Source organism: Puccinia triticina, chromosome 1A (assembly GCF_026914185.1).
Source record: "Puccinia triticina chromosome 1A, complete sequence".
Lineage (NCBI taxonomy): Eukaryota > Fungi > Basidiomycota > Pucciniomycetes > Pucciniales > Pucciniaceae > Puccinia > Puccinia triticina.
In genome coordinates, this window is record NC_070558.1 from 1,222,060 (window position 1) to 1,247,834 (window position 25,775).

Sequence of the window (25,775 nt, forward strand, 5' to 3'; positions counted from 1 at the left end):
ATGTCCATCAGTCAAGTATGTCCGTTGTTCTCAAACCCCGACTCCAATCATCTGATTTTTCATTTTTTATCTGCACAGTTGGACCCCAGTTTACTCAGCTCACAGCCGTTGAACCAATCCCCCGGGACACCAAACCTTGCAGACCTCTCTCTTGGATCAGAATTTTCCGGCATCTCGATGGGGCGCACACGCAGCGAAGCCGACCCCAATAGAGCCAATGAGAAACCCAAACGCACTCGAAGGACCAAGGCACAGATGGCTGCCTATTGGGCTGATCTGGAGCGCAGCAAGAAGCTCACTGACGTCGAAAAGATCACGGAGGGTGCAAAGCGAGGCCATAAGGGTCGGTGTGGTCGATCGTCTCAACGGTCTGCTCCCGGTACCTCCACCCCAGCCAACTCAACCAGTTCCACCCCCGCGGCGTCCCAGGTATCTGTCTTGGACAGCAACCCTGCCTTTGTGCTCTCTGACTACGAGAACGTGTGTGGGTACCTCGAGGTGGAAGCTAACTATACTCGGCTTTATGGTGATGGGGCAAAAACCACGGTTGGGACCCCTAAGTTCACAAAGGCGGCTGCATACGATATGTTTGCGATTTTCATCAATGACAATTTGAACCACCGACTCCACCTATCTGGAAGCCAACTTTGCCAACGAATCGATGGCTACAAGAAGCGCTTTGCCAAGGCCAAACACTTTGCTGATAACACCGGGGCGGGGATTGAGGAGGGTGATGATATGCCAACTCTTGCCGAGCTCCTCGAGAAGAAATGCCCGTGCTATGAACGTATGTACTCCATATTTGGCACAAAGGCCAATATTACCCCCTTGCGCGATCACGACTCGGTTCGTGGGGCAAATCTTTACGACGATCAAAGCGAGATAGGCGAGACGCAAGACCTCCCTTCCTCTCACAAGGTGTTCTACTCCGGCTGGGAAGAGACCCAAGATGAGCCAATGCCCTCTCAGACCCAATCAAGCACATTGGTTGGGTTGAACAGCTCAGTTATACCCGACTTACCTGACTTGGACGGGGAAGACGGCTCGAACGATGAATATGATCTGCCCCCGCCGCTCAATCTTGGTGGGACCGCCATGGACCCCTCACCGAGCTTGATGACTCAGCGATCTCTAGGTCAAGCTACTTGTGGCGCTAGTAGTGCCATCCCAACATCTCCAGCCCCGTCTCAAGCAGCTCCGATCACCCGCCGGGCGTTTCATAATCAACAATCAACGGAGGCCAGCCCTGCGGGGCCACATAGGGAACCAAAGGTTAAGGCCTCGACATCCCTTGCTTCTGCTTTCGAGAAATCAAACACCAAGAAGTTTGGGTACCTCAGGGAACATATGAAATGGGAGAAGGAAATGGAAGCCACCCGTAACACGGCCAAGTTGGAACTGGCCGATGTCAAGATGAAAGCGGCACAAGAGTGGTTGAAAGAGGGCAAGTCGGCGGCCGAGGTGGAATCCCTTATGAGAGCTATTTATGGCTAATGGACATCAGTAAGTCAGCTTTCTTCTGGATAGCACTGGATTTAGTCAGCCAACCGGCTGAGCGTGTTTTTTTTTAATCTTCTTCGTATAGATCTGCCTATCCCCGCGTGCAGGAGCTTGTCAGCACTAAAGTCTCGCCGACTTGATACTACTGTCTCGCCGACTTGATACTACTGTCTCGCCAAATTGCTACTTACACCGCTTATGGTCATGAGTTTGATTCATTTTTCCATTTTCTCGAATCTTGTCATGTTTTTGTGATAGTGCCATCGCCTGTGAACTATCAGGCTTCATAACTACGTAGATGAACCCCTCGGGTATATAAATCAGATCAACTGCCCAGTTTCCTCCGGATTTCTCACATACTTATGATACAGCCATCCTGTAACCTTCCCTCGAGTAATGATACATGGGCAGATTGCAATCCTAGATCAAATGATGTCCGACTGCATCCTTTTGTTAGGCTGAAACATTGGATTTATCCGATTCCCACTCAGGTCCACAGGTCAGACTAAGACTGAGAGGTGGTACGTGTTTGGAGTACATGAGGGACTGCTTTTTTTGCCCTTCTGTATAGGAGAAAATGGTCCGACTCCCGGGCATCTGTTTGGGCATAAATACCCGGGTGTTGCCACACTTGCTACCCAGTTGACTGTCTGGCTAAAGATGGCCGAAAATAGGACCAATCACCAGGATTTCAATCACCCCGAGCCCAGAAGGTATCCGCCCGCGTGGAATCAGGATGGTGTCAACGGGGGCCCTTCAAGCATGTCACTCTTGGTAAACTGGCTTGTTAACAATGGCAACTTCAACCAATGGCTATCCTGTGGGTTGAATGGGCCCCTCCAAGAGGAACGACTGGCGCTCTGCTCGGAGGTAGAGCAGATCTTGCAAGCGCATGGGATCATGACGCGACCATCCAGATGTATGTCTCGATGTTGCACGCTTTGGTTCTTGCGCCATTCTCACTCTGCTGGTTCATTTTTGTGTCTAATCCACCAGCTATACAGATTAACATTCAACGGTTGATGGCAACTTACAGACACGCAAGGGAATGGATCAGACATGCCACATCCAACAGGTATTTAGGCATGTCATCCCGTAGTGATCAAATGATTTTAGGCAAGTCATTGAGATTCATCGCGAATGCGCGCACCCGTTCCCGTTAGCAGTGTCATTAATGATTTGTGTTGATCATCAGATTATGCTCGACTCCGATGCCCTTATTGGGACCAAATTGACCCTGTGATGAGGCAAGAATCCTTTGATCTTCGCCAGCGCGAAGTTAATGACACAGTTGAAGATCACCTTGATGATGAAAATGGTTCCAACAATGGATCTACCAATACTAGCTAAGCAATGCAAGCAATGCATAAATTTTCATATTCATAGAATATGTATTTCATTGTTTATCACACACGTACAACAAAGGGGCTTCAAAGAAATCATTCAGATCTGAGAACAACTTCAAGTCTGAATGATTTCCCGGAGGGCAAGAGAGTGCGCTGGGAGTGTAAATCCCAGGATGAGAAGCAAGATTTGTGTTTGAATAAGATGGGAACAAGTGCCAAGATAAAGCCTAACCCAGAGGCCAAGAGAGCGCGGAAACATAGATAGAAGAAACCCCAGCGGGGGTAGAAATCAAATGGGCAAAACACCTAAGGAGTAGTTCAATTCAAGGCACTTCGCCTGGATGGAATCCTGATGGTCTCTGGGGCGGTCTTCGAGATTGGCTACCACCGGAGGCGAATCGTTGTCAGTGGTTCCAATATGTCCCAGGCATCTCCGAGGTGTGCTAGCATGTTGTGTAGGACAACACAACAGTTAATCCATCTTATAATCTCCATCATGTCGGATGGCTTCTGAATTGCTAGCCGGAGGTGTTGAAGCGAGGCCCAGCGGCCTTTGAGGATGCTAATCGTATGTTCGTTCCAAACGCGCGACCTCGCAAGGCAGTAATTGAATTCCGCGTTCTCCTTGATGTAGGCCGCAGGGGCTTTGTAAGCAGGGATACAATTGAGGCCCAATTCATAAGCTGAGTCGGCGATCAGATATTGTCCTGATCAATAGGTGAAATAAGCACACATTAATGATACAGTTAGCCAACAAGACCAAGGAAACATACAGACTGTACTAACCACCATCAAAAAACGAATCCGGATCGTTATAGAGCGCCATTTTTTTGAAGACCAAACTGTTGCCACACGAACCAGGCCAACCGGTCATGTAAGCAGTTATGAACCAATCACAGTCACAAATAACCTGGCAGTTGATCGAGTATCTCTTCTTGCGGTCAAAGAAGACCTCGCCGTCAATACTTGGCCGCTGGTAAAGTGGGATAGTTGTCCCATCGACAAAACCGACACATCCCTCGAATCCTTCGGCCTTCATAACGTCCGAGATTTCCGTTCGTCTATCTTTGTCAGGCCAGACAAGATACATCGGCAACAAGTCATTGATTGCCCGAATCACCCTACGAGTAACCTTGACAACAGTTCCTCGGCCAACCATCAGATTTCTTGAAAATCTTCCCACCGACGCACCATTCCCATTCAAGCCAAGCCTTTTGAGGGTGATCACCAACTGATGTGGTATGGGCAGTTGCGGGCGAAAACTGTTGCTATGGAAAATCTGATTGAATACAATTTTCTCTAGCAGCCACATGAAACCGGGCTTGGTGGTGCAAACCGCCTGCTTGAAGTCTTCGTCCCGCATGTCGAACAGCTGGGCAAGATTGTACTCTTCGCGCATTCGTCCCGGCGATCGGTCATGCAAGTATCGATTTGATAATACCAAGCTCAAGAGGTCGGACACGGTCGCTTCGTCATCGAACAAGAGATTGAATAGTAAAGCCCAGCTGGGGTTGTGAGGGGCTGAAATGCTACCAAAAGAAGGTATGGTAGGAACTCCCAAGACCGAGTCAAGCAGGTCATCAGTCTCTTGCTGGTTTAGGAGGATTAAAATCATAAAAAGATCCCGGATGATGTTTTGCCGCTCGCTGTAACGGTGCATTGTACTGGTAGTGATTGATGTTGAGCGTCCAAGATTTGACAAGCAGCTGGGCAATTTCGCAACGGTTCACAAGCGGCTGGGTAGTTGTGCAAGGTTTGACGAGTAGCTGAATGATTTGGCAAGTTGAAAGAAAAAAGTGAGCAAGGCAAACTTGTCTAAAAAATATTTCTGATGCAAACACACCTACCTGGACCAGTATGGGTGTGATGTACACTAGATCAGGAAGTGGTTGAGCGGCTTCGAAGGCGTTGAGGTGAGATTGAGGAGTGTAATCTTCAAAGGTGTTGACACGAGGACGCAGTGTGAGTTGTAACAGATGGGAGGTGGGGATGATGGGGGCTTAGCGGGATGGATTCGGTGGAGGTGAGTAGCTGCTGGGATAGGCACCAGTGTGTTTCCAATGGTGATCGGACCGTAAGTTCTTCTGGTGTGTCACTTCTGATGGCCTAAAAATAATCTTAATTTTAATCTGCGCAGCGTGCGCGGCATTTCTGGTGGGACGATAAAAAAATTCTGGTGAAAAGCTATCGTGAACCCCCCTATTAGGGGGGCTCACAATAGGATAAAAATAAAACTTTAGAGCTAATTTTAAGGGCTTTATGAACAATTTTTTAAAAAACAAAGAAGTTGCTTTGATTCTCAGGGGACACCCAGTCATGTACACCTTGTCAGATTTTTAGAAATTTGTTGATAGAGGCCTTAAAATTGACCCTAAAATTTTACTTTTATCCTATTGTGAACCCCCCTATATTTACGCAGCGTAATGTTTAAAATATGCTAGCCTTACATATTTTAACGGATGTACTTCGCGCACTGCGAAAAACTTGTTGCGCACTGCAGGGGGCGTCCACTCGACGTCCCGGCCACAGTGCGCGGAAGCTCAAAACGCTTCGCGCACTGCAGAAAATAAACCATGAAATTCTCATTTTTTTTTCTGCCAGCCGGCAGAGGGGATCTTTCTTGCCCCTCCTCCATTTTCTTGGGGTATTCGGACCCCCCAGCATGACATAAAAAAAGGATGATAAAAAAATACAAAAAATAAGCGGAGCGCCTCCCCGGGTTGCACCCCCCGGGGATTTTTAACCTGCTAAAAAGCCATGGATCGGGTACCCAGCCCCTTGAAAACAGAGTTCGAGGGGCAGAAGTACATACCCCATGACTTTGCCGTGCGGATGGCCGGCACAGGCTGGTCCCGGAGCGGAGTACATGCACACTCCCCCGATGACCGGCCAGCACGCACGTGGAGTGCAAATCACCGGTCATCGAGGGGATTACGCACTCCTCTCGATGACCGGAACGGTCCCGCTTATCGAGAGGAGTAAACACATCTCTTGATGACCGGAACGGTCCCGGTTATCGAGAGGATTAAATACACCACTCGATGACCGGAACAAACCCGGGCATCGAGAAAATAATCATCTTGATGACCGAGTCTGCTGCGGTCACCGAGTAGAGAAACACTCCCTCAATGACCGGAGAGGATTGATGAACGGTTCGCTCCGGTCATCGAGAGGAGCACTTAATCCCCTCAATGAATGGAACGGACCCAGCCATCGAGAGGAGGAACACTCTCGATGACCGGGTCTGTTTCAGTCGTTGAGAGGAGCAGTGTTTACTCCTCTCGATGACCGTGACCGGGTCTGTTCCAGTCGTCGAGAGGAGTAAACACTCCCCTTGACGACTGGAACAGACCCGGTCATCGAGAGTGTTCCTCCTCTCGATGTCCGGGTCCGTTCCGTTCATCGAGGGGATCAATTGCTCTCGATGACCGGGACTGTTCCGGTCATCGAGCGGAATGCTTAGTCTCTCGATGACCGGGACTGTTCCGGTCATCGAGAGGTGTGTTTACTCCTCTCGATAAGCGGGACCGTTCCGGTCATCGAGAGGAGTACGTAATCCCCTCGATGACCGGTGATTTGCACTCCACGTGCGTGCTGGCCGGTCATCGGGGGAGTGTGCATGTACTCCGCTCCGGGACCAGCCTGTGCCGGCCATCCGCACGGCGAAGTCATGGGGTATGTACTTCTGCCCCTCGAACTCTGTTTACGAGGGGCTGGGTACCCGATCCATGGCTTTTTAGCAGGTTAAGAATCCCCGGGGGGTGCGCCCCGGGGAGGCGCTCCGCTTATTTTTTGTATTTTTTTATCATCCTTTTTTTATGTCATGCTGGGGGGTCCGAATACCCCAAGAAAATGGAGGAGGGGCAAGAAAGATCCCCTCTGCCGGCTGGCAGAAAAAAAAATGAGAATTTCATGGTTTATTTTCTGCAGTGCGCGAAGCGTTTTGAGCTTCCGCGCACTGTGGCCGGGACGTCGAGTGGACGCCCCCTGCAGTGCGCGACGAGTTTTTCGCAGTGCGCGAAGTACATCCGTATTTTAAAACATAATTTTTAGGACACTCTTTTCAAGTAAGCTGTAATAAAGCTTGACAGTTTAATTCCAAATGGTTAGGCCAAAAATTGATGTTTTAGATAATGTAAAGGGACATGCGGGCATTATTTATTGTGTAATAATCACACTGCCAAACATGGCCTAAGTTTTCTGCTAACTCAACACAAGTCCCCCCTGGTGGGCGCTGTGGCTGGCGGCAAAGCCGCCCCTCCCGCAGGGAGGGGCTTGTGTATTACCATGAATTTTATGCAGGATCAGAAATTCCATTTGGCTGGGAGGTTTTAAATTTTTTATAGCTCCTCCCCCAGCATCTCCATAGGTCTGCCCCGCACACTGACATTGCCCAGCCAAAATTGGCTATGTAAACAGTGACATATATATATGCAATTTTGAACACCATAATTATGTAAGGCCATGTGTGGCAGTGTAATTTCTAAAACATGCTACCCTTTCATATTGTAAAACACAATTTTTTAGGATAATTGTTTTTAAGAAAGCTGTCATAAAGTTTTACAGTTTACTTCCAAATGATCACACCATAATGTTTTACATAATTATGGTGTTCAAAGTTGGTTTGCATAATTTTATGCATGCATAAATCATAAAATCATAAAAATATTTTTATGGTGTTCAAAGTTGGTTTGCATAATTTTATGCATGCATAAATCATAAAATCATAAAAACATTTTGGTGAGGAAATTTTGTATCACATAATCAGACAGTCATATCCCCTGCAGAAAAGATTTTATGATTTTATGATTTATGCATGCACAAAATTATGCAAACCAACTTTGAACACCATATTTGGTGAGGAAATTTTGCATTACATAATCAGACAGTCATATCCCCTGCAAAAAAAAATTTATGATTTTATGATTTATGCATGCATAAAATTATGCAAACCAACTTTGAACACCATAAATGTAAAGGGACATGCAGGGATTATATACAGAATAATCACACTGCCAAACACAGCCTAAGTTTTATGCACACTTACATCTCCCAGCCAAAATTGGCTTTATGATTTTATGTAAACAGTGACATATATATATGCAATTTTGAACACCAATAATTATTTAAGGCCGTCATAAAATCATAAAGCCAATTTTGGCTGGGAGATGTAAGTGTGCATAAAACTTAGGCCGTGTTTGACAGTGTGATCATTCTGTATATAATCCCTGCATGTCCCTTTACATTATGTAAAACATTATGGTGTGATCATTTAGAAGTAAACTGTAAAGCTTTATGACAGCTTTCTTAAAAACAATTATCCTAAAAAATTGTGTTTTACAATATGAAAGGGTAGCATGTTTTAAAAATTACACTGCCACACATGGCCTTACATAATTATGGTGTTCAAAATTGCATATATATATGTCACTGTTTACATAGCCAATTTTGGCTGGGCAATGTCAGTGTGCAGGGCAAACCTATGGAGATGCTGGGGGAGTTATGTAAGGCCGTGTTTGGCAGCGCAATGTTTGAAACATGCTATCCTTACATATAAATCACAAGTTTTTAGGATAATCTGTTTTAAGTAAGCTGTCATAAAGCTTGACAGTTTACTTCCAAATGATCAGGCCAAAAAATTACTGTTTTAATAGGGTTCTCAAAGTTGAAAACATACAAATGTGACATACTGCCATACACACCATTTTGGCAGGGAAGCATTTGACAGTCCCTGCAAATAAGGTTGTATGTTTTCATGACATATGCCGCTATGTCGCAACTTTGAGAACCCCAAATGTAAAGGGGCATGACATGATTATTTATTGCGTAATATGTAATCACACTGACAAACACGGCCTAAAGGTTTGTATGATCCGTTTCACTTTTCTGCCGCGAACCACAAAAAACCCCCCCACACGCGTCGACACCTCAAAAACCTACCAACCCCCCTACTAACATCAGAAAAGTTCTTTCCCCCCCCCCCATCCCCGCGGGCAGCTTATGCTTCCCACTCATCGCCCCCCCGACCCCATTCGACTGTCCGGCGCGCCTCCCGCGGATCACTCGGACATGATGGAAGATTTGGAGGTCCACCTTCCTCCCCGCCCAATCAACAAGCCCCCCGCGTCTAGTCTTCACATCTTGCTCACCAAGACGTTTGGCGCACGTGACGAAAACGGCTCGGTCACGCTCGATGCCAGACTCGTGGACTTGGTTCTTGCACTCTCGGAGAATAACGAGAGATTGGTCCAACGATTGGAGGCTACCGTCGACCAGCTCAACGCCAAGGTCGATGCCAAGGTCAATGCCAAGATCGACCCTATCATGAAGAAGATGGCCGAATTCGAAAAGCTTTTCAAGACGGGCCCCAAGCCAGCGGTTCCTGCGGTCAAATCCTTCGCGTCTGCGGCCACTGCAGGCCTTACTGGTTCGATCCACGCGCCGAACACGCGTCCTCCACCTGCCCAGACCATTGCCTCACTCAAGCCAAAACGGGTGATCATACACTCGAATCCGGCAAACACCACCCTCAAGGACGTGCCCAAGTGCGCCCTAGTCCAGAGAGCCAACGAGGCGCTAGTCAAACTCGATGCCAAAGTCGATGGAGAATTCGTGGCCATTCGCGGCGCCAGCATGCTGCCGTCGGGAGATGTGTCGTTTTACACCAACAATCGAGCCCACCAAAAGTGGCTGATGACCAACAAACACAAGTGGTCAAAGGAAGTACATTCGGACTTAGAGGCCACCCCGAGTACATACTCTGTGATGGCGCACGGTGTCCCTAAATCTTTCGACATCAGTAACCCGGCCAATTTGAGCTTGCTCGCCTCCGAGAACAGCTTCCAAGCTTCGGACCTGTCGCGTGTTCGATGGATGGGTTCCAATGAACCGTCGGCCAAGAAGGCAGGGTCCATCGTCCTGTCGTTCGTCAACAAGGATCTGGCCCGCCGCGTTGAGCAGTCGGGTATCTTTTTTGAATTTCGATTTCCACCGAACTGAACGTTTCAAGCCCCGACCTCCTCAGTGCTTCAAATGCTTGCAAATGGGACACTTCGGCAAGTGGTGCCGAGAAGATGCCCGCTGCGCGAAATGCGCGGGCAAACACCCAACAAATGAGTGCCCCGATGGCATCGGAGGAGTCAAGACCTGTGTGCTTTGCACTGCCGGCCTCAAGAACAAGATCGTTGGTGTCACCGGCGTAGACCACACTTCCTTCAGCTTAACTTGTCCCTACAAGAAGGGATGGTTCGACAAAAAACCCCTACCTTCTCAATGATTTATACAACCAACGTAACTCGCGACTACATCCAACACCAACCGCAGCACCCCTCTCAGGTCTCCCCATCAGATCCTCCTTCTCACACAGCCTCCGTCGATGCCCTCCTCCATGACCTCAATGCTTCTTCACACCCTCAAAACACCAATCACGACGCTTTCTCTATGCTCAATTTGAATTGCCACGTTTCTCAATCCGTCACGCTAAGTCTTTTGAACTCGTCTCTTTCTTTTGATATTTTATTGCTTCAGGAACCTTGGATCAACTCATTTGATCTCTGTCCGCCTCAACATTCAGCCTGGCGCTCATATGTTGCTTATGAACATATGCCCAGGTGCTGGAACGATAGACATAAGACTGTTATATATGTACAGCGGTCGATTCCCTCGGAGTCAATAAGACTGCTCGAGGGGGGTTCCCAGACTTTTGTCGGGGTGGAAGTTAGACATCCCTCCGGGAAGGTCTTTCGGATTCTGAACATATATAATCCTCCGTCCTCCTTTTCCGCAATCCCCGAGTTGAAGAACTGGCTGACAAGATTTTATTCGCGACAACAGGCGATGATTATCGCGATGGATGCCAACCTGCATCATCGACATTGGAATCCTCCAGGAGTTCGAAAAGTCGAGCCAGAGGCCCGCGATCTGCTAAGTTCACTCTCTCATCTTGGTTTCCGTCTTGCGTCGCCAAGACACACCCCCACTTTCTTCTCTTCCAAAGGGAAGGGATTCACAATTGACTTAATTTGGGCTAATTTTTTAGGTTCCAAGCTGGTTGCCTCGACGACTATCTCAAGTGAGAACTTCGGATCCGATCACCAGGCGATACAGATTCAGCTCACAATGAAGCGGCCACCTCCCTCCTACCACTGGCGGCTCCCGAAGTGGTCGGATTTGGATAACGGGAAGATCGATCGCATTTCTGCTAAGTTATCGTCCTTTGCCTCTGAGGCCCCAGAGGACCCAGACACACACGCCGAGAAACTGACTCTGTGTTTGAAACAGGCCCAGGAGCAGCTCGGGCGCAAGGTGCAATCCAACAAGGCCAAGGCCAAGGTTTGGTGGTGTCGCGAAATCTTGGATCCTGTCCTCCGGACTCGCAACAAGGCGCGGAAATGGATGATTTTGGCTAAGTCACCTGAAGCCATTGATTGTTACAAACAGTGGAATGACTATTTTCTTGCACTCGTCAGATCCCTGAAGCAGCAGATGTGGAGGCGTCTCCTGGAGAACCCAGAAGAGGGTGACCTCTTTAGGGTTCTTCGCTTTTCCTCAAAATCGTCGGGAGGGGAAGTCCTGCCCTTGAAGGGGGAAGGAGGCGCGATCGTGCATGACAAGCACCTACAAGCTGAGTTACTTTTCAAAGGTACTTCAGTGACAGACACACCGATTGATCTATCGGATGTGAACTTGGATCTATCGTGTAGATTCGGCAGCTACCCCCCGATATCGAGAGAGGAAGTCGCCTCGGCAATCCAGAGGGTCCGTCCAAGGAAAGCCCCAGGGATAGATGGGATTGCCAACAAATTCCTTAAGTCCTTTTCCAATCCGCTCTCGGAAATCCTAGCAAAACTGTACAATAATATACTAATCAGGAGCAAATTTCCGGCTTCCTGGAAAATCGCGGTCACGGCGATTATCCGAAAACACGGTAAACCGGACTACACCAACCCAGGGGCATACCGCCCTATTGCGCTGCTCAGTACCACGAGCAAGCTTTTTGAACTCATTCTTGCCAGGCGTCTCACGGCGTGGGCAGAAGAGGCCGGGGTGCTTGCGGATGGTCACTTTGGAGGCCGCAAGGGGTCAGGTACGGAGGACGCACTCTTTGCCTTCGAACACTGGGTCAAGTCGAAATGGAGGGAGGGGAAGGTCGTGGCTGCATTATTCCTTGATGTGAAGTCGGCGTACCCCTCAGTACACCCGGACAGACTCATTGATTACCTCTTCCGCTTAAAATGCCCGACGTACTTGATACTAACCATTGCCAACTTTTTAAAGGACAGATTGACAACAGTCAGGCTGGATGACTTTACTTCGTCGGCGTTCCCCATCAAAATCGGACTTCCCCAAGGCTCCCCTTTATCGGTGATATTGTATATACTGTACAACAATTCGTTGCTGATCAAGAAATTTTGTACGAATCTAGATGCAGTCTCAATAGGCTACGTGGACGACGTGGTCCATTTGGTTGCAGCAAGCTCAACGGAGGCGGCCAGGAATTTGCTGATTGAGCAAGGTAAACGCTCGCTCCATTGGGGTGATTCCCACGGAGCGATCTTTGACCAAGCCAAGGCTCAATTTCTCTGGCTGGCCAAAGGCAAGGTTCCGGAGCAAGACTTCCCTTTTGGGACTCAAAGTCTCAAGCCGATGACGGAAGTTAAATGGTTGGATAGGAAGCTCTTATTTAACAAGAACTTCAAAGCCTTGGAAGAGAAGGCTCACAAAACTTTCAATCAGCTAAGGATTTTCGGAAACTCACGCTGGGGCACCAGGGAGCCGGATGGATTGAAACTGATCAAGAGTGTTTTGGTTCCCAGAATTACATATGGCGCCGCGCTCTGGGCGACCAAGTCTAACAAGGGGAAGGTCGAGTCGTTGGCCAACAAGGTCGACCGTTTGACAGGAATTTTTACCCTTGGGGTTTTCAAGTCTACGTCTTCTGAATTCATCCAGACAAGATCGGCGGCTCAATCCTTTTTCGGTGAAGTTATCAAGACAAGCCTTTCCTTTTTCTACAGAAAGATAGTCATGGTGAAGGCTAGTAATGTTGTACGGTCTTTTATTCTGTCCAGCAGAGCCGACTCAGGCGCTCGTTTCCCCGATGCGGCCAGGGCTGGCCTATCGGTGCAACTGGTGGATGATGCCATTGCGATGGATCCGGAGAGGATTCACCTCTCCTTCGATTTTGATCCTCGACCTTCAAGGAAGTTGGAGTATAGCAATCTAGGGCGGACGAAGGAAGAAGCGTTATCCTCGGTTAAGTCCCTCATTTCCTCTTTCTCTTTGGATTCAGGGGTGCTGTTGGTTTTCAGCGATGGGTCTTATCACCCGGAGAAGGGAGGAGCGGGCGCGGCCATTTGCCCGACTCAAAATGTTTTCAGCGCTTATTCTCTCGGGAAGAAGGCGGTCCTGTTGAATCATGAAAGTGAAGCAGCAGGGGTCCTGGCGGCTGTCAGACTGGTCAAGGAGTTGTACAAAGAAGCACAACATCGGCAGGTGTTGTTTTTTGTTGATAACCAGGGGGTCATCCTGAGAACCAAGAACCCAGCCGCCCCGAAACCAGGGCAATGGATTTTCACTCAAATTGATGAAGCCATCGCAGACCTCCCAGTTGGCTTAAAGATCTCATTCGTATGGTGCCCAGGCCATAAGGACATCCTTGGCAATGAATTGGCTGATCAACTTGCAAAAGACGCGCTGGAGCCCCCCTCAACGCAGGTCTTGGATGTCAAAAGCAATTGTTCGAAGGTCCTTCGCAGGATGGTGGAGAGCCTATCCATCGCCAAGCCGGCGCCCTCGGAATTACCCATTGGCTACAGCGCGCTGGTCAACCAACTAGACTCAGGTCATTGTGCGCTGAAAAAACATCTTTTTCGTATTTGCAGGGCATTCGATCCTCTTTGCCCTAATTGTGGGGCCAAGGAGTCGGTATTTCACTTGATGAATTTCTGTCCGAAATTCAAGGATCAGCGGGCGGATCGTCGAAAACAACTCCGACGCATGAAAGTGCGGTTCAGGGCGGAGAGACTGGACAAAACCCTCAATATCCGGAAAGCTGAAGTGGCTTTGGCGAACTTCCTGAGCGCCACAAACCGATTTCAAGACCAACTTCCTCCTCGATGACACTCGTTTTCCGATTTTACATTACCCGATTTTTGTTTCTCCTTTCTTTTCTTTTCTTTCCAAATTTTCGTTATCAATTACCATGTTATGATCTCAAACCTTGACTCCATTACAATTTAACTTTACATTTTGTGTAGTAGATTTTATAGTTGTTATTTTCTTTCATCAAGATGTCTCTAAGATTCATAGTGAGCAATGCCAAAGGCCAAATTTTCACTTAAAAAAAAAAAAAAAAAAAAAAATGATCCGTTTCATGAAAACCCCGCAACGGTAGAGGTGCATCTTGAACCTCACTCAAATGCTCTCGATGTCCAATATATAAATATATTGGAGTTCTTTCTTGCTCAAGTCGCCGAGGTTCCATCATCCATTTTTCAACAACGCAGGCGAAAGCCCAACCGTATTATTACTTCCCGATTCTCTCTATCTTTCGGCTTAAAAATATGCGCACTGATTGGATGCTGAAGATCTGCACCTTGGTCCTGTCAATGATGGTTCAAAGCCTCCTAGGTTTCAAGAAGGATACTTATAATCCTTTAAGCGCGAACTTGGCGACCGATCAAGCATTTATAGGACCAAGGGAAGGTCGGCTGGACAGGATTTTGATGGCCTAGTTGCTTGTAAACACAACTGATCTCCCTGATGCTGCTCGACGTATCTAGGTAGCACTAGCCATACGGATGCGGGTATTGATCATTTGAGAAAGATCGATTCAAACGGAATTGACCCCACTGGTCAATTTAAACAGTTGGGACAAGGGGGAAAAACTCATGAACTTGAAGATGCAGGGCTTGACCTAAGTAAGACAATACATCCTTTACGTTTATCAAGTTGTCAATAGTAAACACGATTTGTGACATGAGCTAATTTCTCCTTGACTACAAGGCCTATCTCTTTTGTCCCACAAAGCAAAAAATGAATCACATGGTAAGAGTGTCAACCTCAAGCAACTCAAGTGGTTGATTTCATTCTCTTCGGATTAGAAGGCTAATTTCAGGTCACATTCTCTCTATCAGCTCATCAGAGAAAGAACTCGAGAATGGGCAGCGGTGAGTTCAGACTTTCATTTTTGTCCTTGGTTAGATCTCCCTCAACGAATTATTTGTCTTGATTTCGGGTGCAGGGGCATCAAGGAGGATGATTGCGCGTAGCTTGCAAGCAAAACCACGGGATTGCCTTACTTTGACCTCGCATACTAACTTGGAAGGAAAGTATTGTGGTACATGTACCAGATTAGTTCAAAACTGTAACTGCAACAAAACATTCTAGCTTGATCAATACCGTCAGCTGCATGTATGCTTGACCAGACTCTGCCAATAGCATGGGAATCTGGTGAACAAATGTGGTATTGTTCAGCTTAATTGCTGGATGCGCAATAGTGTTGACTTTTGTTGAGGTTGGCTCATCTGGTTGTCTGCTTCGATCTCCATTTTTCATCTGCTCATCTCATGTCACATGTCTGTCACGTTGTTTCTTTGTTTTCGCTCGACTACACAGCGGGGCAGATCGGGCAAAGCCGATGCGTCCAGCTGGCGTCCCAGCACTCCATGCGCCACGGTGGCGTGACAGGGACCCAGGGCCGTACAGGCGCCACTCTGTCATGCTAGGGGGCGCCACCGGGACTGTGGGCATAGGTGGCGCCCCTCGGGCGCCACTGAGATGCCACCAACCTGGGCGCCAGATGGCCGCCCCGGTGAGATGCCAGCGTGACGCACCGGTAGGGGAGGCGTCACCGCCGGCTGTCACGGGGGCGTCCATGCCGGTCGCCTGGCTGACGCAGGGGCCCAGATGGCGCCACTGGTTATGGGGGCCGCCACTGCGTCCTAGGGTCGCCGGAGCGGCTAGGACGCCCGATGGGCGCCCCCCGTCCAGGTGTGGGTGATCAAAGGGCCCATGAGCCGCGATCCAGTCGGCTTGGCTTCGGCCGGCTCGCGTCATGGAGTGTTGGTGGTCCTTGACCCGGCTCCCCCTCACATGCCTCACCAAGCCAATGATGAAGCTCGGAGACATGCACCAATCCCCCTCATCCTCCTCATCCTCAATGAACATAAGTTCTTATCCATCTCGGGCGCTGCCGCTTCGACACCGTTCGCTAACTTCAGTAAGATTGGCGATCCCTCCGGACGGCTCAACTTTGGCGGAAAGGCCGTCGTCCATTCCCATGGTGTTGACTTCTCTGTCATGGCTGTAAAAGTCAGTGTGAACAATCTTTCTTTCTTCCTTTTTGGTGCGAGGGGTGCGGCCAGGTGCGGCCTGCATCCCCAAAACCCCAATGGCCACTCCCGATCACAATATCACAAGGTTGTATTTGCTAGCGATGGACTAGGGACCCCATCCCTGACTCCCTGAAGACCGACGGACCTCGGATTATTGGGGGATAATCCGAGGATCCCCTCCTTTTTTCAGTAGTGGCGACAGGTTGTGGGGGCCTCGACGTGCTCTGAACACTCAATCTTCTGGTGGCATGGGACGATGAGCTGGGCTTTCCGAAATCCAAAGCATCATAATCCTCTTCCCAATCTCTTACTATGTTTTTCTGCCCTTTTCTTTCTTAGTTTCCTTTATTCTTTCTGCAGAGTCCTTTATTTCAATCCCTCCTCTTTTGTTCCTTTATTTTTTCCTCTATTTTATAGGGGGTTGAGAAATCGACTCCCAAAAATTAAAAAATCGACTCCCAAATTGAGTTTACGTCGCGCGGACCGCCGTGCGACGTCTGTCCCGGGTCCCCATGACCCAATTTTGACCCGGGGGCATTTTGGGAGTCGATTTTGTAATTCCGCGATCCCAAACGGGAGTCGGAATTTTAATTTCGCAAAAAATGCCGGAAAATAAAGAAAAATTTATACCTCCGCACTGGGGCACCCAAAGCCCCCCAAAATTTTACAGCACTCTAAATACACTCTTTAGAGAATATTGTGAGCTTCACAGCATTAGTACTCCTCAGGAAAACCCTGTGTAGTTAGGGGGCGGATTTGGCGGATTTCCCACTAAGGCAAACCCCCAAAACCTTATGTACGGTGCTCCAAGCAGCCCCAAATTTTTTCTGCTATAAGGATAAGCTCTTTAAAACATATGTTAAGCTTCACGGTATTAGCACACCTCAGGGAGACCCTGTGTAGCCGGGGGCAAATTTGGCGGATTTCCTACTACCGCAATGCGCCATATCCTGAGATACGGTGATCCAAATGCCCCCAAAATTTTTCTGACACATAAATACACTCTCTAGAGCATATTTTAAGCTTCACGGCATTAGCACAACTCAGGGAGACCCTGTGTAGCCGGGGGCGGATTTGGCGGATTTCCTACTAACACAATGCGCCATGTCCTGAGATACGGTGATCCAAATGCCCCCAAAGTTTTTCTGCCACATAAATACACTCTCTAGAGCATATGTTAAGCTTCACGGCATTATCACACCTCAGGGAGACCCTGTGTAGCCGGGGGGGCGGATTTGGCGGATTTCCTACTAGTTATCCTCACTTGAACCCTCTATATCTTCTGATAAAGAAGCAATAAAAAGAAACGGAGGGCGCTCAAAAGATTCCCTGCCCTCTTATCTACAATTACCGATACAGCCCGCAAAAATATTCCTAACGGCGTAGGACGGCGCAGAGGAAGAAAACTACGACAATTGCCGTAGTAGGAAATCCGCCTAATCCGCCCCCGGCTACACAGGATTTCCCTGATGTGTAATACACCTGTAAATCTCAAAATATGTTCTAGAGAACGTATTCATGTGTCAGAAATATTCTGGGGGCATTTGGATCACCATATCTCAGGATATGGCGCATTGCGGTAGTAGGAAATCCGCCAAATCCGCCCCCGGCTACACAGGGTCTCCCTGAGGTGTGCTAATACCGTGAAGCTTAAAATATGCTCTAGAGAGTGTATTTATGTGGTAGAAAAACTTTGGGGGCATTTGGATCACCGTATCTCAGGATACGGTGCATTGCGGTAGTAGGAAATCCGCCAAATTTGCCCCCGGCTACACAGGGTCTCCCTGAGGTGTGCTAATGCCGTGAAGCTTAACATATGTTTTAAAGAGCTTATCCTTATAGCAGAAAAAATTTGGGGCTGTTTGGAGCACCGTAGATAAGGTCTTGGGGGTTTGCCTTAGTGGGAAATCCGCCAAATCCGCCCCCTGACTACACAGGGTTTCCCTGAGGAGTACTAATGCTGTGAAGCTCACAATATTCTCTAAAGTGTGTATTTAGAGTGCTGTAAAATTTTGGGGGTCTTTGGGTGCCACAGTGCGGAGGTATAAATTTTTCTTTATTTTTCAGCATCTTTTGCAAAATTAAAATTCCGACTCCCGTTTGGGATCGCGGAATTACAAAATCAACTCCCAAAATGCCCCCGGGTCAAAATTGGGTCATGGGGACCCGGGACAGACGTCGCGCAGCGGTCCGCTCGACGTAAACTCAATTTGGGAGTCAATTTCTCAACCCCCATTTTATATCCTCTTCCTCTACTATACACCATAGCTTCACACATTATTGGCCGCTTCATCATTTAGTTCCCTGGCGTGCATTTGAATACTTTAGAAGATTATTTGTATATACATAAAAAATAACAGATAAACAGTGCGGTATGTGAAATCAATAGCACTTAAAAAAACCCAATGCAGCGGGGGCCATTGCTAGGCCCCACTGATGCGGCAAAGCGGGTGCTTGTACTGCTGTGCCCCAGACCTAACCCTGACCTGGTGATATATGTATGTATCACCGTGCTCCAATTCAGCACATCTCTTGTGTGCCCAAAAAGTTTCCCCCGACTTTTCCCCCATACCAGCAACTTCTCCGATATCATGAATCCACCCCTCCCCCTACTTCTAAGGTAAGTCCCCACACCCCCCAGGTAAGTCTGACCTAGTAAAAATCCCCTCCTCATCCTGCTCCTGCCTTGCCGAGTATTAACTATGAGTTAAACCTGCTTCTGCCCCAGTTTATTGTCAATCCCAGCTCCTGTCACCCTGACCGGCCCGCCTTCCAATGGAACCAATTGAGCACTGGTAGGGGCTAAATCTCTTCCCTCGGACAAGGTTAGTAACCCTCCATACCAATCCCCTTTTACTGCAGTCAGCAAACATGACCTTGACCCCCCTCCTCCCTCAGGAGATCATTTGTGTAGCCGCCCGCAAGGCACCTCCTTGATGTCACAGGTGGATACGCCAGAAGGATGCGGAAATCTTTGGCAAGACCCCCATGTTGGAGGACTCCGATACATCCGCTTGTGTGTGCTTGACCAAGGACAACATCAGGGCCCTAGCTGCCAAGATCACCAATATGTACTTGTGATCCCCTCCCCACCATTCAGCAGTCCTTGTGAAGCAATCTTGGCTATGTTTGCTCCCTCTTCCCACCCCCTCAATATCTTGCACATCTCTTGCCTATTCCCCTTTACTTTGAGTGTCCCTCCTGTTTTATCTAAATAGATTTCCCCGATCTTCTTGCTCTTGAGAATTATAAGATTTTCCAAACATTTATGTACCCTGTCCGCTATTGCCCGGAAAGCTCACCCATGGGCCATACAGTGTCCGCATTGACACAACGGCAGCCTCCACGACGCCCCACAGATGCCACCCCAGTCAGCTCCTATGAGCGCTGGCGGGATCATTTAGCGTCTGCCAGGGGCGGTCCCGCCCCCTGGATGACCTTTGTGGCCTCAATAGCCACATCACGTGCGCGCCTGCCCGCTAGCCCACAGCGGCCCCCGAGGCATCTCGATGCATGTCTTCCTGGTGACCGCAGAGGCGGGAGCATGCCGTCGAAGAGACCGTCTGCCTTGCTTCCCCGTAGGCGCCGTGAGGTCATCCCCAGACATATGTCCCGAGGATCTCAGCATGGACGCCCGCGGGAAATCCAGCCATGGCGCACTGAGTTCGCCCCCCCTGCGCCTTGGTCGGGGTGGCGCCCATCTGGGCTGCCCTAGGTGCACCACCAGAGATGGCGGCAGGGCGTGGCTGGATGACGCCCTGGCGGCGTGTGGCAGAACGGCGTCATCAGGGCGTCCGACGACTGCGGGGCCCTGCTGGCGTCCGGTCGGCCGCCCTCCTGACATCCCACTTGTCCCGCTGTGTACATAACCTGGAGTAGCAGATGTTGGAAAGGCTTTCCTCATCCTTTCCAACACCCTCACCATACTCGTGTCTGCTGCTTCAGGTAAGTTTCATCTCTCTCTCTCTCTTTCTCTGTCTAGTTGTCTCATATGAAATAAATCTTATCCTTTCCAACACACTCACCATACTCGTGTCTGGTGCTTCAGTCCCATTTATTTCATCAACTTTTTGGCCTCTGGCCTCTCCTTTTTCCTTCTGCCTCCTGATCCCTTCCTGTTCTCATCTCAATGGAGCCTTCATAGGATCTACATAGCCATACACTTATCAGCCTCCTCACTGTGTTTTGTCTTTTATTCTTGGTCATGTCCTTTTCTTACTAATCTTGTAGACTTTGATCCCTGATTAGATTAGACTGTTACTTTCCAAGTTGACTGCTTATACTCCTGTGTGTGTGCTATATGTAATTGGTGACACTTTTAGTACCCTGTGAAATTCTCTCTCTGAGTTATAGAATATCATATTCCTTTCCATTTTATTTATTTTCATTCTCACACACAACTTGATGCATTGTACCTATTCTATATATACATAGCCTAGCCCATAGCAGTCAACTCATTGGTTCTCCTCATCTTTCTCTGCGCCCCATCTTGAGTTGCATCTGGTGAACACCTCATCCTCACTACCCCTTATTGAGAATTTGTCTCATCTCTTGTCCTTGTTTGTGTGGTCTGTTGAGTTGTCTGTTAGTCTGCTACCATGATGTATCAACACAGTATGGAGGGCTGTCGGATCAACCCATGAGCACTACCAACCAACCACCTAGCTGCCAGCCACAAGCATCTGTAGCCTAGTTGGTAAAGGCAGCACTCTAGTATGTGTCTCAGCATAGCTGATGTCATGAGTTCAACTCTCACCAGAAAAATCATCATTTCACAGTCTCTACATGGTCTGCAGTTGATAACCCAACAAATAGCTACACTTGAAATTACAGTTGGGTTTGTGGAAGCTATCACTACAAACATTTATTATTTTGCCCAAAAAAGAAATAAAAGTCAACATGAAAAAAATGAAACCAGAATTTCACTCAGGGGAACAAACTGAGCATGCTGAGCCAAAAAAATAAAATGTCCCAAACTGAGCAAAAATCATTGGACAATGTTTTGGGACGGTTTTTTTCACGGGCCTGGCGGGCCTGGAGCGGGCTTGAGCGGGCCTTGAGCGGGCCTGACACGGGCCAACCCCAAAAGCACATTGGGTCAGCATTAAAGGAGTTTTGCCTTGCCCTGGGAGCTGCTGGGTCTTTTTATGGGCCCAAAATCTCAACATGGGCTTTTGGTGGTCTAGAAGTATCAACTCGGGCCACTGAATAGCCCATGGGCCTTTGAATTCCCAGAAAGCCCACCATGAGCCCCCACATAGCTAATGGGCTCTTGGTTGCCCATGAAGATTCCTATGTAGTATGGGCCAACAGATACTTCCATCATGGGATCCCATGGGCTTTTTGCCTCCTTGCTGGGCCACAAAAAGCCCATGGGGAGCGTTTTGGACCATCAAAAGCCCATGAGGATATCTGTTGGCCCATGGAGATCTTCATGGGCCACCAAAAGCCCATGAGGGTATCTGTTGGCCCATGGAGATCTTCATGGGCCACCAAAAGCCCATGAGGGTATCTGTTGGCCCATGGAGATCTTCATGGGCTACCAAGAGCCCATTAGCTATGTGGGGGCTCATGGTGGGCTTTCTGGGAATTCAAAGGCCCATGGGCTATTCAGTGGCCCGAGTTGATACTTCTAGACCACCAAAAGCCCATGTTGAGATTTTGGGCCCATCAAAAGACCCAGCAGCTCCCAGGGTAAGGCAAAACACCTTTAATACTGACCCAATGTGCTTTTGGGGCAGGCCCGTCTCAGGCCCGCTCAAGCCCGCTCCAGGCCCGCCAGGCCCGTGAAAAAAAACCATCCCAAAACATTGTCCAATGATTTTTGCTCAGTTTTTGACATCTTATTTTTTTGGCTCAGCATGCTCAGTTTGTTCCCCTGAGTGAAATTTTGGTTTTATTTTTTTCATGTTGACTTTTATTTTTTTTTTGGGCAAAATAATAAATGTTTGTAGTGTATTTCACTCTTTCCTCAACTTGTTGATGATTAATTTTGTTGAAAAGTAGAGTAGTGCCAAGTGAAGCACTTTGTGCTGATATTTGGTCAAAGGAAAATGTAAAGGATTTCCTGAATTTATTTTACATGTCACCACCTTTTCTCCATTCATCCAAAATAACAATCCTAAAATCTACCAAACTTAAACTTTCCCAGACTTGCTAAATCCATCTTGCCAATCATCAAGCTATCAAGGCTGTTTTTTTGCAAATTATCAAAAGAGGGAATGGTCCAAGAACAGGCACCATTGTTTACAGATATGTCTTCTTGTCAGCTTGATTCTTTATATAAACACAATGCAGAACTCAGGAGATTGGTTCTCAGTTTGGTGTGTCAATTAGAAGAAGCTGATGAAAATCAGCCAGCCAATACTAGTTCCCAATTTGGTGAAATCCAATCAATATCAACTTGTTTTCAATCTTATTTACTTCTTGCTCAGCTTTACATAGTTCCTTTATTCCCAGTCATGGACAATGTATCTTCACAAATTCCTTTGAAAACTGGCCTTGTGACTTGGAATACCATGTTCTTGACAGCTACCCATAATGCTGTCCAAGCTGTCCCCTCCTTTGATCAAAAAATCTTTTATTAGTCTCAGGCCCCAATTATAAACAGCTTTTGAAACTTTATTCAAATCTATCTCTGATTGTTTTGAAGCCCGGTTGTAACTTGTTTATAGTTACATACAGGGTTTCCAAAGTGATTCAAAACCCAGCCAATTATGAAATCATGTGCACACACAGCCAATTTTGGAATTGGTGTACAGGAATACTGGGCAGCTGAGCTGTTCTTCTCTACTAGGGGTCACCAGTGAGTCCTGGGGTTTGCAACCCGGTCGGCGGGCTTGCGTTGGACGCATGCCTATCTGTTGACCTTGCGCAGCAGCCTTGGCCCAGGAACCTTCAGAAACCTGGCACCGTACAGCTTTGGCGAGACCAAAGAGCTTGGAAAAGTCTGAAAAATTACATGTTGTGACACCCAGACAAGTTTGTTGGGGCTGCATCCTGTCAGCCTACATGATTCCAAGGATAATAATCCTTCTAGCTACACAAGCTGCAAAGTGAAATAAATCAGCCAAAAGTGAATTCTTTGTTCCCCTAAGTACATATGTACACATTGATGGAGCTGCAGGGTGGAATATTGCGGGACACAGAATTGGAGTTGCCTTCATGTCACCTGATGTGTAGTGACCCCAGACTTTTCATGGTGTAGTCTCTTTGATATTCCTAATATTGTCTGATTGAAGGATTAAAAGTGAATCATGGCGCTTTACTATAAAAATTTCAGATCATATTCTCGTAATACTGTTGTACTTGTTAGAGATAGCGTCACCAGGCACTTACAACAAAAGTTAGACTCATAACTCTTCCGTTGAGTTATATCTATCATTATCTTATAGTTACCATCTTTCCAAACTCCTTCTTCTATCTTTCATCTTCAATTAATAAAATAATAAATATATGGTGTGGTGATTTATATAGGCGAGCGCGGTAGAATGTCCACGCGGGGATAGCGCGGGCGGGAATGCACAAAGCCGCTCAGGCCGAGTGTATTCCGGTGACATAAGCACTGAGGATGAGGTCAGGAAAGCACACTAAGAAAGCTTACGGAAAGTCACGCGCGGACTGGAATGCACAGATTGCGGATTTCGGATTGGGTATTTGGATTGGAGCGGAAAAGACAGGGCTGGACTGCGGTGGGGCTACACACGTAGACTGGGAGCAGCGGCGCGTCAGCGGGTGAGCCACAACAGCCAAAGCGGGTTCCACCAGCGGGTGGAACCGGGGTGGAGGCGGTGGCAAGAGACCGGCTGACGGGGGCTAGACAGAGGACGGTGGGAGGTCAAGCGTTGGAGAGGAGCGGAGTCTGGGAAAGTTGTTGAAATGTTGTAATCCTCAGTGGTCAAAATCAACAAATCAGGCATGGACTTGGTAGCCTAGTTGGTAAAGGCAGCACTTCTAGTATAGTGTCTTAGCTTCAAGCTAAGGTCGCTGGTTCAAATCCTGCCCAAGTCAATCATTTTCTGCTAAGCGTCTGCAAAATGCATTGTTAGTTTTAACACGATTAACAGTTGAAATGTGCTATGCGCATGACATGCATTTACATGAGATTATGCAATATTGTACTTATGCAATATGCAGCTTTGGGGTATAACCCTACTTTGGAATATGCAAAATCCACTTATGCAATATGCATTCTCACTGTATAGACTAGCTCAGGAATGATTGAATTCAGGGTCTCCTTTCTCCCACTGTGGATTAAGGAGGTGTGTTGAAATTTTGTAATCCTCAGTGGTCAAAATCAACACATCAGGCATGGACTTGGTAGCCTACACCACCTGCAAATGGGTGTGGTTTTCTCCGCAGCCACACCCAGTGGTTTTCCAACTGAACTCGCGCGGCCCCCGGGAACCATCATTCGGGGTAAACATAACTCGCCCGGGCCGGTCATCTGGCTGGTCACATGACGACCAGCCAAGTTGTACAGCTTGATGAACGGCGAGCCGCGGGTCATCAGGACGCACCGATGACCGGACAGCTGGGCGGTCATCAAGGTATACATGCCTCGATGACTGGTCAGACGGCTGGTCGTCAAGGCAGACAGCTCGATGACTGGAGCCGGCCGGTCATCAAGACGGCCCTCTGTTCGAGGTGCTTTGCCTCTTTGCGGTTGGGGTTTGGCTTACATACTCCCCGGTGTGGCCCAACGGATCCTCATCCTATTCTGCGACCTCGTATTCTGCTCACCGGCCGCCTTCTTCCACCTATGTAAAACGTTTGGAGGGGAGCGTGTTGCGTAGAACAGCTAGCCCTATGCGAGTCGTGTCAAGCTTGCGGTGACGTGCTTTTCCTCTTGGAATCGGCATCGGCCCACAAATAAATAACTGCATGAAAGCTCGGAGCTTTGTGCCACGGCACCATCGCGAAGTTCATCATGCCATGTCAAAGCTGTGGCGACCGAATGAGTGTCACAGCTTCAAGCTGAGGCTGTTCACATGTCACAAGGTCGAAAGAAGTTCTCTCCCTTCGGCGGGCTATTCTTGAGCATGTATCTGGCACCAACGCATACCATTACAAATAAATACTCGAGAACTGAAGACTTCCTCACTATGGTTCGCAGAGGCCGAGGCACCAAGGGATCCCTACCACCGTCAACTGATTACTCCTGCCCAGAAGGTACAACGATCATTCGAGGCACGTCGACCCGGCCACTGATTTCTTACCAGGCCAACGAACCCGCCGTCGTTCTAGCCGACGTTCCCGAACTGGTATCCGACCCTGGCCCAACCGAGCAAGCTTCGAATTTAAATGAAGATGAAAAATCTGAAAGTGATCGCCAGTCAGAAATGGAGGACGATCGACTCTATTGCGTATGTAGAACACTATACGATGGCCGGACTATGATTGCTTGTGACCGGTACGCTTTGGTTCATGACCACCTCATTCTATCAGATCGAGGATAACCGCCCTCGGAAATACCCGTCGTAGCTGATCTGTTCATCTCAGGTGATTTAGATGTGACAATTGGTACCATAATGATTGCGTTGGGATCGAAGAGGATTCAGTTGAACTGGTTGACATTTTCATTTGCCCCAGC

General features: G+C 48.2%; 1 protein-coding gene across 1 annotated transcript; it reads left to right on the forward strand.

Moving 5' to 3' along the window:
- Nucleotides 1-25,666, forward strand: PtA15_1A182 (uncharacterized protein; the record flags this gene model as incomplete). Its single annotated transcript, XM_053165182.1, has 4 exons — nucleotides 1-15; nucleotides 79-368; nucleotides 25,299-25,548; nucleotides 25,631-25,666. 4 exons carry the CDS (start codon nucleotides 1-3, stop codon nucleotides 25,664-25,666), a joined length of 591 nt encoding a protein of 196 aa, XP_053016399.1.
- Between the last annotated feature and the right edge of the window lie 109 nt (nucleotides 25,667-25,775).